Source organism: Sphaeramia orbicularis, chromosome 6 (assembly GCF_902148855.1).
Source record: "Sphaeramia orbicularis chromosome 6, fSphaOr1.1, whole genome shotgun sequence".
NCBI classification, from domain to species: domain Eukaryota; kingdom Metazoa; phylum Chordata; class Actinopteri; order Kurtiformes; family Apogonidae; genus Sphaeramia; species Sphaeramia orbicularis.
Genome location: NC_043962.1, coordinates 40,488,221 through 40,500,688, shown reverse-complemented (window position 1 = coordinate 40,500,688; position 12,468 = coordinate 40,488,221). Strand labels below are relative to the sequence as shown.

The 12,468-nt window shown below is 35.8% G+C and overlaps 1 protein-coding gene across 10 annotated transcripts in view; it reads right to left on the bottom strand.

The window, feature by feature from the left end:
* The window catches only part of ap3b2 (adaptor related protein complex 3 subunit beta 2), a 103,154-nt gene that overhangs the window by 19,407 nt on the left and 71,279 nt on the right, over window positions 1-12,468 (bottom strand). For 6 of the 10 annotated variants that reach the window (XM_030136083.1, XM_030136084.1, XM_030136085.1 and 3 more), the window contains exons 18-22: window positions 10,481-10,595; window positions 7,857-8,034; window positions 5,680-5,860; window positions 5,492-5,579; window positions 5,114-5,223 (exon numbers count right to left, since the gene is read on the bottom strand). In XM_030136083.1, the coding sequence (XP_029991943.1) occupies window positions 5,114-5,223; window positions 5,492-5,579; window positions 5,680-5,860; window positions 7,857-8,034; window positions 10,481-10,595 (672 nt within the window). Of the gene's footprint in view, window positions 1-5,113; window positions 5,224-5,491; window positions 5,580-5,679; window positions 5,861-7,856; window positions 8,035-10,480; window positions 10,596-11,296; window positions 11,336-12,468 lie in introns of all 10 variants that reach the window. The other 4 variants (XM_030136082.1, XM_030136077.1, XM_030136078.1 and 1 more) reach the window with 1 other exon arrangement.

The following is a 12,468-nucleotide window of genomic DNA, read 5'->3' as shown; positions in this document are numbered from 1 at the left end:
CCTCAAATATTCGGGTGACAACTTCTCCCATTCTTCTTTAATAGTATCTCCCAGACTTTCTCGTAATAGTTTTGCTCATAGTCATTCTCTTCTTTCCATTATAAACAGTCTTTATGGACACTCCAACTATTTTTGAAATCTCCTTCGGTGTGACGAGTGCATTCAGCAAATCACACACTCTTTGACGTTTGCTTTCCTGATTACTCATATGGGCAAAAGTTTCTGAAAAGGTATGGATAATAGTGTTAGGTATGGTTATGACATCAATACATGTTTGGTTTCAAAACATTTGACGTAGTGCCTGCTGAGAAAAAACAACTAAATGTTCATTGGAAATTTTGCTTCCCCACCCTGTAGCAAAAAAATGCTCCAGGAAAACATCTCGGACCCCACCTTTATCGATTAAGTTAAAAAAAACACCATTATACAACAAAAAGAAGAATGAAGTACGTGATTCGTGTGAGGTAAATTATAGCCCCTTTTACACAGCACTTCTGTTACGCCTTTATTCCAGAATGACGTCTGTGTAAACGAAATGATGGGGTCATTTTGCCCCTCCTTTATTGCGGCTTTGTTAACACCTCTGGAGGTAGTAACAGAGCTGTGATAAAGGTGGAATCATGATTCGCTGCACTAACGCTATGTAAAAGGAACACCTCTCGTTCCGCAACCAAGATGTGACATTTTGATAACAGTGACCAACGTGCCTGAGAGACAACGGGTGCATATGGAGACACTGGCATGGATTCTGCGGCAGCCGCCTGGGTGCCGTGGCTTCGTACCAGGGGTGTTGCGGGTGCTGCGGCTACATGCCATTTTCACCTGTGGCACAAAGCTGCAGGACACATGGCATGTAGCTGTGGCATTCTGGGCAACTGCCGCAGAATCCATGCCAGTGCCTCCATATGCACACTATACGCTGTGCTGCGTCACCGCCCCTTTGATTCCAGAATGCAGGTCCGCTGTGTAAAAGCCCAGCCTGTCTCACCTCTGTTACTGTTTTGTCTTGGCTGTGGAAATCAGTCAAAGATGGAAAAAAGGTGGGATCACCATCTCATCTTTTTTCTCTGTGTAAAAGTGGCTATTGTCTATAAACCATACTTAATGAAATGTCAGACTGAAGAGGTCAGTTTTAAGATTTCAACACCTCAGATGGACTGTCCCGGAGGCTCAGAGCATAAAACGCTAAAAGGTGCCTCCCCAAACATTTTAGTCTAGCACTTTGGAACAACTGACAAATTCGTCATTGAGGACCTGAGGGACTGCACCGGTTCATACACTATAAGAATATGAGACATGTATGATGAGACAAAACCAAGACATGCAGTTCCCAAATACATTGTTCTCTCTATCTAACCTTTTTCAAGTGATTTATCACCATTTATTACAATGTTATCCTCTATAGCAGGGGTGTCAAACACATTTGCTTCCAGGGGCCACATTCAGCCCAATTTAATCTGAAATGGGCCGGACTAGTGAAATAATAGCATGATAGCCAATAAATAATGACAACTCCAAATTGTTTTAGTGCAAAAGATAACATTCAATTATAGTACTATTTACATTTACAAACTATCCAAACAAAAAAGATGTGAATATCCTCAAAAAAATGAAATTTAAGAAATTTAAGTACAATTTTATCAATATTATGCCTCGACTTATTATTTATACTCGTGCATTATGCATCAGTTCTACAACAGCACAAAATATTTAGTAACAGGCTGAATATTGTTAAAATTGCATTTAATTTTCTTTAGACATTTCAGGTTGTTCATATTTGTTCAGGTTTTTCACATTTCATTGTTAAAGGATAGTTTCTTAATGTAAATATTTTCATATTTTAATGTTTTTTGCACTTAATCAAAGAGAAAAAATTGGTGTTGTCATTATTTACAGGTTATTATGATATTATTTTTGAATTTGATGCCCTAACTTGCACTTTGCAAGTTCATCCCACAGGCCGGATTGGACCCTTTGGTGGGCCAGTTTCAGCCCCCGGGCCGCATGTTTGACACCTGTGCTCTATAGTTTGCATTTTCCACTGTAAATCATACATTTTCCTATATTTAATTTCCTATATTTGATTTAGATATTCATTAAAACTCAGTTAATTCAAAGGTTATTGTATCAAAACAGAGAAAACTGAAAAAAAAGTGACTGTTTCCGCAGATATTTTAATAACTATACATGAAAACAAGTGTCTCCATCCACTTTCATTGATCCAACTCCATGGGTTTTACTGGTGAATCAATGTTGTAGAAGATGACGGTGTTCCATGTTCATATTCTTATGTTCATATCTGGTGACCATGAAAAGATTACAAACTGTATTTTACACCAATTATTTACATGTATTGATAGGATTAGTGGATCAACAGGTATTAAACATTTTAGATCAGTGGATGCTTTTGGTCACCAGTGGAGGTTTGCGTCTTTATGAGTTAAAAAAACAAAATCAGCACAGAAACTGACTTTACAACAGGTGTCACGTGTCTCTCCCACTGATCCTAATAATGACAACAGCCCCAGGATTACACTATGGGTAGAACTGAGAGCAGAGCTAAGCATCCCACAGTTTGTCAGGGTTGTCTAGAGAAACATTTTTGAGGTGATAAAAGCCTAAAAGTTTTGGAGACAAACCCCTCAGGAGCTGCAAAGTTAAAATCTGAGTCAAAGTGCAACAAGGGAATTTAATTTCACAACCAACTCCACTCTCTGAGCTACAGATCCTCTGACTAACACCAACAACCCTGAGACTATTCATTTATTAGCATATTAAACTACTATACTGAAATGTGATCCTTTTATTTCTGTACAAATAAAGTTATATGATTTGTGAGGAGGCACAATGAGAAAATCCTTTTTTTCTCCTTAAGTTTTTACCTCTCATAACAACTGGGATTATAGAGTGAAGATGACAGGAAACAACACTGTCAGTGCAGCGGCTGAGACAGCTCAACACACTGCAACTTTAGAAAACATCATAGGTTTGACAAGACATGCTGCAAAAACAACACAAGTAAATACAGAAAACTACAGCAGGAAGCACAGAAACCATGGAAATGTTTCCAGGGGACAGGTTTACCAGCAGGAAGACTGTCTTGAAGAAATCAGGTGAGGTGGTATAAAAGAGTAACAGACACAGACTCATTGATGAACAGGTCGAATTTGTTTGTTTGTCTGTCAACACTTTAGCAGCAAAACTATTGGTTGAATTCATACCAGATTGGGTTTATAGATTGCCAGTGACCCACAATAAATGCCATTACATTTTGGGAAAGATAGGGTAGAGTTAACATTTGTCACAATTTTTTCACAATCTTCCCATTTACTTAAATACATGAGAGGGGTGGGGTTTGTTGTGCCTGGCACCACTTGTTGTCATTATTATTATTATTATTATTATTATTATTATTATTATTATTATTATTATTATTATTATTATTATTATTATCATCATTTTTCAGTAACAGTTTGGTTTGGTTTAGGAAAAGGTTCTAGTTCGGATTAATGCAGCTATAAGTAGTATTTCCGTTTTAAATTCAAATTAATTCACAGAAAAGGGCTGGTGTGTGACCATGAATGTACTTGACCACTAGAGGTAGTAGTGAGTCACTCTGTCAGCTGAGGAAAACCACAAAAAAAAAACAACTTTCACAGTCAAAATGGTGACAAAGTGATAAAAAAAAATATATTGATACATATAGCAAAAAAGTGCAAGCATTGCCATTGTTTTCACCACTGGAAATAACTTCTAAATGAAAACAATGAATTTTGATGATGAAATCACAGCCTTTCTTCTACGCAGGTGAGTTTGACTATGAAGCTTATGAAGCAGAGGTAATTTCTCATAGCCTGCAAGGGAAGCTCGGCTTCCCCTAAAATTACAAAAATTAAGTGGTCAACTATGTTCGGTTGTGTTGACATTTCATTGACTACAAATGTGTTAGAACACGTTCATCTCACAGACGAGTTCATTCAGAATCAGCTTTATCACAAATCAACAGACTCGATGTTGTTCACTTCTCATACATTCTTGTTGCGCTGTTTTCTCATTCGATCTCTGCTCAGTGCATTTGTCTGTAGACGCTCAGCGTCCATGCACTTCAATGGGACTGAGTGGAACAGTTTTTTTCATTGCCTCAAAACTGGACAGTAATTGGATAAATGCCACGACGTTGTCCCGCCCCTGGACGCTGTGGAGCTGTGGGCGGAGCTGGGCCGGGCTGGACGCTGGGCTTCCATGTGCTGATTGGAGGATCAGTCAAAAGGCTGAATCCTGTTTGATTGACAGCTATTTTGAGATCTACTCCTTCACTGACACAGTTCAGTTTAATACCGTCACACGTTCTACTGTGAAATCGAGAGAGAAACCACTATGAAATTACTTGTTCATTTCTTGCACTGTAAATAAAACACACTCATTGTACTTCCTTGTTTCAATTTAATATAATTTCGACGTTTTCTTGTTTAGTTGGTACGATAAGGTCACTGACCATTTTCTTAAAAAGGAACGGAGGGACGAATTTATGTTTAAATAACTTGACTTTTTTTTTTTTTTTAATGCAGGCTGACAATGAGCTTCCCCTCTCTGAAAGACAAGCAGCTGCCACTGTTATGAAGGTATAAAGTTATTATGGGATGTTATTATCTAAGTTGCTGTTTGTTGATCCATGGTTCAGACTAAACTGAAGACAGTTCTGACCCTGTTTGGATGATTCCAAACAGATCTTTAGTGCAGATACTGACAACACAAACCAGAAAACAGATGTGATTTGTGGTTTTACTGTGTCTGTTTTTTGTCAGAAACAGAGCTAAGCTAACAGAGACTATCAGCAAACTAAACAATCAGCTGATGCATCATGATCAGATTATAAAGCACAGTGTTATTTTAGCTGACTTTTGTTCAAAGGAGAAAACCTAATGAAACTGTAAAACAAATGTGTACATTATGTGAATTTTCAGAGCACATGTTATATGTGATGCACTTTTTTTTCTGAATTTGCTTGTGTTTTTGTCAGTTTTCCTGTTTTCTTTTGCTTTTCTTTTACTATTCCATGAAATAAAAAGCTGGAAAAAGTAATCCAAAACAGTAAAGCAGAAGAAGAACTTACTGCTGGAGAAAGAACGGTGTCGGACAGAGACAGTCCCTCTAGATCGGTCACAAGGCTGTTGGATAGGAAGGTGTTGACGGGTGTAACTTGTGGAGAAGGAGCTGGTTCAACTGGAAAAAGCAAACATGTTTTAAGAAGTTAGTAAGAATCACACCATACTTTCTGAAACCATGCTTGAAGTTCTGTCATTGGAATAATTTTGGCAAGTTGGCAAAAAAAACAAACACAAAAAAAAACAGAAAAATGCAAATAAAGCTGAATAATTAGAAATAATCACAAGGTTTCTACATGCTTGTCTGCTAATGAACCAAGCTACGTTACTTTTCTTTATGAGAACAAAAAAACACACTGGGATAGAAAAAAAAAACAAGAACTCACAGTCATCGAGGTCGAGTAAAGACATTTCTGTTTTCTCTTTCTTGTTCTCTTTTTTGTCGGGCTTTGAAGGAGGTTTGGATTCAGCTGCCTAGAAGTAGAAAACAGGGGACGGACATGAATAACAGATTTTTTACACACCTCAACCGTGAAATGTGATTTTTACATGCAGAAGTATTCATTATTGATACCTTTTTCTTCTTTTTGATCTCTGTTTCAGACTCAGACTCTTCAGACTCTGACTGGCTGCTCTCTGATTCACTGTCCTCCTCTTCCTCCTCAGATTCAGACTCAGAGTCGCTCTTACGGGGTTTAGCCTTCCTCTCGTGCTTCCTCTCGTGCTTCCTCTCCTCTTCCTCGCTGCTCTGTTCGCTGTAATGCAAACACCAAAATATGCAATTATGACCCAAGATTTTCATTTCAACTGCTTCAACACTGCAAATTATTTGGTTCTTACCAAGATTTAAAAAAGTGTTAGATAATTTATCTTGTTTTAAGAGTTAATTTTGAATTTTTGAAAAAAACTTGAATTTCCCTCAGGATTAATAAAGTATCTATCTATCTATCTATCTATCTATCTATCTATCTATCTATCTATCTATCTATCTATCTATCTATCTATCTATCTATCTATCTATCTATCTATCTATCTAATTTCTTATTTTAAGTGTTTATACATCTGTAGACGTGCTTATTTATAGATTTAACAATCTTAATTCAAGAAATCTTGTCAAGTGAAATTATCTTGCTGCATGGACAGATATTTCACTTGTTTTGAGTACCTTTCTCCTCAGATTTGGTGTTTTTATCTTGCTTTTAGACACTCTTTTTTTGAAGTGTAATTTTCTAAAGTTGCCATGATCTAATTACTTTAAACCTGCACTGCAAAAATTTAAATCTTACCAGGTGTGTTTTTCTAATTACTAGTCAAAATATATCATCACACTTAAAATAAGACATAAAGAGTAACTTGTGAGATATAAGAACTTATTTTTAGACAATAGATCATGAAAATCTTTTTTCAAGAAATCTTACCAAGATAATTTTTTAAGTATGTCAGTTAGTCTTTTTAAGTATGTCTGTGCTTGTGTGTGTGTGTGTGTGTGTGTGTGCGTGTGTGTGTGTGTGTGTGTGTGTGTGTGTGTGTGTGTGTGTGTGTGTGTGTGTGAGCGGTTGGGTAGGTGGTACGGATTTTTACAGTTATATGTAAAGCACTTTGTGCTACACCCTTAATGTATGAAAAGTGCTATATAAATAAAGACTGATTGATTGATTGATTGATTGATTGATTGAATTTTCACTTGTTCCATTCGCAGATTTCTTGCTTGAATTAAGCAAAAAATAAATAAATAAATAAATAAATTTTGTATTAAGCAAAAAAAAATCTGCCAATGGAACAAGTGAAAATTATCTTGGTGAGATTTCTTCAAATAAGATTTTCAAGATCTATTGTCCAAAAATAAGTTCTTATATCTCACTAAAAAGTTACTCTTTATGTCTTTTGACAAGAAATTAGAAAAGTACACTTGGTAAGATTTAAATTTTTGCAGTGCAGGTTTAAAGTCATAAGATCAAGGCAACTTTAGAAAGTTACACTGCAAAAAAAAGTGTCTACAAACAAGATAAAAACAATAAATCTGAGGAAAAGGTACTCAAAACAAGTGAAATATCTGTCCATGCAGCAAGATAATTTCACTTGACAAGATTTCTTGAAATAAGATTTTCAAGATCTATTGTCTAAGTATAAGCAAAAAAAAAAATCTTGAATTAAGCAAAAAAAATCTGCCAATGGAACAAGTGAAAATTATCTTGGTAAGATTTCTTGAAATAAGATTTTCTAAAAATAAGTTCTTATATCTCACTGAAAAGTTCCTCTTTATGTCTTATTTTAAGTGTGATGAGATATTTTGACTAGAAATGAGAAAAATACACTTGGTAAGATTTTGATTTTTGCAGTGTAACCACGTAGTGCTGCTGCCTAGATTGAAGAAAAAATGCACCTATAAGATAGTAAGAAAAGAAAACTCTATACTTCATGTGCTTCCTGTAGGAATCAAACCCCATTTCACTGGATGGGACGGACCCACTCACCCAAAGACTTTTAGATCAGTCATCCTCATGATCTATAACATTTACCATGAGTTTGTGCATGTACTTGGGTTTTAAACAGCTCAGAACAGCTGCAAATAGACAATCTGTATAAACTGAACTGGATCCACATGAGGTGCTGACCAGATTTAGTGTTTTTATTTTGTTTTAACACAACCTTTTCTTGCAGTGAATGAAAAAAAGTCTAAAACACATTCTCCTCCTGACCCGAGCTGTAGCTATTTAAAAGGATTAACAATAACAAGGAACTTTTAATTACCTTTCGGTTTCCTGGACTGGCTTTTTCAGTTCTTTCTTTTTCTTCTTCTTGTCCTTCTCCTCCTCATCTTCCTCCTCCTCCTCAGACTCAGAGCCTTCCTCGCTCTCTTCGCTCTCTGATCCCGACCCACTCTCCTCGCTGCCGCTGCCGCTTTCTGAGCCGCTGGCGGAGTCCGACTCTGACGATGAGAAATCGCACAGGCAGTTAAAGTTTATTTAAATGTAGTTATTTCCTCTCACCAAATTAAGCAGCAATGTCCGTTAAAAAACATCAAAAACATATTAATTGGATGCTTTTTGGTTCTCTGGGTTCAGCATATATAATTTCCAATAAAATAAAGCCAACTACTGTTTAACCTTTACACTTTGGACACGATTTACAGAATTAAATACTTTATGTTTCATGCAAATTTCATTCACTCTCGACATAAACTTACCCAGATTACATATAAGACTATGTACTTTAATGGAGCATCACTTATGTCACTTATGACAGTGTAACTGTCCAAAAACTACGTACATGAGGGGTGGAAGAAGTATCCAGATCCGTTACTGTTGCACCACAGCTCAATCTATAAATATAGGAATTTATAGCATTCTGACATTCTACTAATACGACTTTATTTTTTTTATTTATCTTCATCCGCACTGTTGTTATTTCAGAATCATGGATGTTTTTACTTTTCTCAATGGTAATATATCAGTGACATTTATTTTAGTAAACATCAATGATAAATGTGATAAGTGAGAAAAAGACCTGCGGATAATTGGATAAAATTGTAATGTATATATGGATAAATTGTTTTTATTTATTTATTTATTTATTTATTCATTCATTCATTCATTCATTTATATTATTATTAGTAGTAGTAGTAGCAAGAGTAGCAGTCGTATTTCTACTTATACATATTTCTCTTTCGGTTGTCTACTCGCTTGCATGCGATGTGATTGTTGACTGATTTCTGTATCTTTTCTTGTTTGGTTAATTCACTTCAATGTCAAACACTGGAAAAAATAAAGTATACAAAAAAATAAAAAGTACAACTGCCAGTATTATCAGCCAAATGTGCTTAAAAGTAGTCACTGAATTCACTATATGTTATTGGAATAACTTTAATCTTCCACTAATGTGAGTGTTGCATGTTACATCCTTTGTTTACTTTATTTACAGTATTCTTTCAGATCATCAGTTTGTGTCAGTGAGGACCACATCATTTTTCCTCATCATCACATCATTTTTTCATCCTATAAACCCATAAATGAGCACTTGATTATTGATCACAAACACTCAACAATGACACATTTGTAGGTTTTGGAGACGGGGTTCTCACTAAAAAACTACAATCTGAACAGTTCTAAGACACACTGCAAAACTCAAAATTTTACCAAATGTATTTTTCTCATTTCTAGTCAAAATATCTCATCACACTTAAAATAAGACATAATCACCTAAAAAGTATCTTTTCAGTGAGATGTAAGAACTTATCTTTAGAAAATCTTATTTCAAGAAATCTTACCAAGATAATTTTCACTTGTTTCACTGACAATTTTTTTTTTGCTTAATTCAAGCAAAAAAATCTGTCAATGAAACAAGTGAAATTATCTTGGTAAGATTTGCTGAAATAAGATTTTCAAAATCTATTGTCTAAAAATAAGTTCTTATATCCCACTTACAAGTTACTCTTTAGGTGAATATGCCTTATTACTTCCGCCAGGAGGTATTGTGATCACTTTGCTTTGTGTGTTTGCGTGCGTGTGTGTTTGTTTGTTTGTTAGCAAGATAACTCAAAAAGTTAAGGACAGATTCTCATGAAATTTTCAGGAAATGCTGATACTGGCACAAGGAAGAAATGATTAAATTTTGGTGATGATCGGGGGTGGGGGTGGGGGGGCACAGGGGCCCACTGATCTGCCTTGGTGGAGGTCTGCGCTCTCCGAGTGCTTTTCTTGTTTTAAGTTGGATATATGTTTGTCCCTTGGTTGTTTTTTGTAAAGCGTCTTTGAGTACTTAGAAAATCGCTATATAAAACTGATGTATTATTATTATTATTATTATTATTATTATTATTATTATTATTATTATTATTATTATTAAGTGTGATGAGATATTTTGACAAGAAATGAGAAAAATACACTTGGTAAGATTTTAATTTTTGCAGTGTAGGTTTAAAGTCATAGGATCATGGTAACTTTAAAAAGTTACATTGCAAAAAAAAGTGTGATAAAAACACTAAATCTAAGGAAAAGGTACTTAAAACAAGTGAAATTTCTTTCCCTGCAGCAAGATAATTTCACTTGACAAAATTTCTTGAAATAAGATTTTCAAGATCTATTGTCTAAAAATAAGTTCTTATATCTCGTTGAAAAGTTACTCTTTAGATGATTATGTCTTATTTTAAGTGTGATGAGATATTTTGACAAGAAATGAGAAAAATACACTTGGTAAGATTTAGATTTTTGCAGTGCAAATGCAGTGGAGTAAAGCTGTAAAAAAAAAATTAGAAATACTCCACTCTTCCTCTCTATTTACTCTGATCTCCATCTTAAACACAAACACTTTTGACAACAGAATGTAACGATGCCAAGATGACACCGATGACGGGACGAGCGGGGCCCTGAAGTTACCACTGTCGGCCGACTCCGTTGGCCCGGACTCGCCCTCTGAGTCTGAGTAGAAGGGCTTCTCCACCTTCTTCTCCTTCCTCTTCTCGCGGCTGCTGCATTTGGTCCATTCCGGTACCTGGCAGAGGAAGCAGAGTTGAAACAGTGAGCTGTCAGCTGCTCTGCCTCCAAAACAAAACCCGCTCAGACAGAAGCAGAGACGTGGGCAGATTACAGTAGCGTGGCCATGAATGCCTCTGCCTGGGCGTGACGCAGCCAAATGAAGCCAGCCATCCCTGCCGCAGATCTGCTTTTAGATACAAAGGTCAGGGAACAAATTCAATACGGATGCTAATGCTTGTATGGAGTTTCCTTCTTTTTTTTCCACATATAGATGTCAGCACCAGGTGATGCCTTCATGACCAGTTGCAGAAATGGTTTTCATTTAATACAAGGGAGCGTTTCCATTAAGAGAAGTGATGTCTTTGAGGAGCCGTGACTGTCCTCCTACACTTTGGAGAAAATCTGTCTCGTTGTTTGGGCAACCAAACTCATTAACCAACGTTGTCAGCTAACAAGTGTGGACATCTCCAAACTCCTTTTAAAACCCACACGGCTGCTAATGCATCCTAATGTGCCAAAGAACAACACGTCCTGCTTCAAGAATCACTTCTTTAATGGTTGCGACCAAGGAAAAGGGTGCTGTGTTTCAGGTAGCTTTGGCTGAGCTAAGCACAGAACAGCAACTACATTAGGCGGGGTGTCAAAAAGCACTTGGGTTTTGCTGCTATATGGGCTGAGGCTTTAAGGAGGTGGGCTCTTTGCCGCTAACTGACTCACACTCGTTAATGTTGTGACTCTTTCAAGCAGCGCAAAAACCTGGCAGACGTAGAAAAGAAAAAGATTGGGATGGAGGTGAGGTGAGGAAAAAAGGAGGGAAAGAAAAGATTTTTAGAAAAAAGTCAGGAAGGCAAGAGACACAGGCACAGGAAGGTATCTGGGTCTAAAAACAAGACGTGAGAACAGTTTCTGAAATCACAGAGACAAAACATAAACCCCAAATCTCATTTTAGCAAACTTAGAATTTACCACAGTTTAACGTTAACTCAGTATACTCCAATATAACTACTCAAATACTGCAGAAATAATAAAGTCTTTCACATTTACTACTTCAAAAAAATGCATTTAGTATGAGTGTTTTCATCATTAACAAAGGATGGTGGATTAAATGAACAAAATGAGGAGTGATATAGGCGGAAGAGGAAATGGGAGGATGTCATGACGTGAAGCAGAAGTTTAAGAAAATCCATGCACGTCACTCAGAACACACCAATATTTGTGACACATTCACAAACTGTGTCACAAATTATTAGGACTATTAGGTGAAGAAAGGAAAACAATGTTCTAAACTTAAAATTTCTCATAATAATTATAATTTTTTTTTTTGCTGAAGTTTAATCAGTTTTTTTTTTTTTTAATGTAGAATCACTCCCTCTTCTATAATATTCTACCATTTATTTTGCATGTTATTACAAATATGTTCTGTAACTGGCACAGATAAAAGAAATTGTTCTTCTGTTTACTTCATTAGTGCTTTAATATACAGACTTGCTTTTATGTGATGTTTGTCCCTTTTAATTTTAATTTTAAATTTTAAATTTTTTAAAATTTGAATCTTATCCTGTTTGATTGTTGGTTTATATTCTCATACATGATGTTTTATCTCACTCCTTTATTTTTGCATTGATTTGACAGCATCATGTTACATTATCCCTGCCCTCTTTATTCCGATTCATTTAATTTATTCGAAGTGTCATGTTTCTGCATTGTTGTACACATCTCTCTAATTGTGTCGCTTCTGTTTTAGTGTTTTTACTTACATCTTGTATCCTGCTGTTGTGCCCTTTACTTGTCAGTCAAAAGCACTTTGTAAACTTTGTTTTTAAAAGGTGCTATATAAATAAAGCTATCATTATTATTATTATTATTATTATTATTATTATTATTATTAT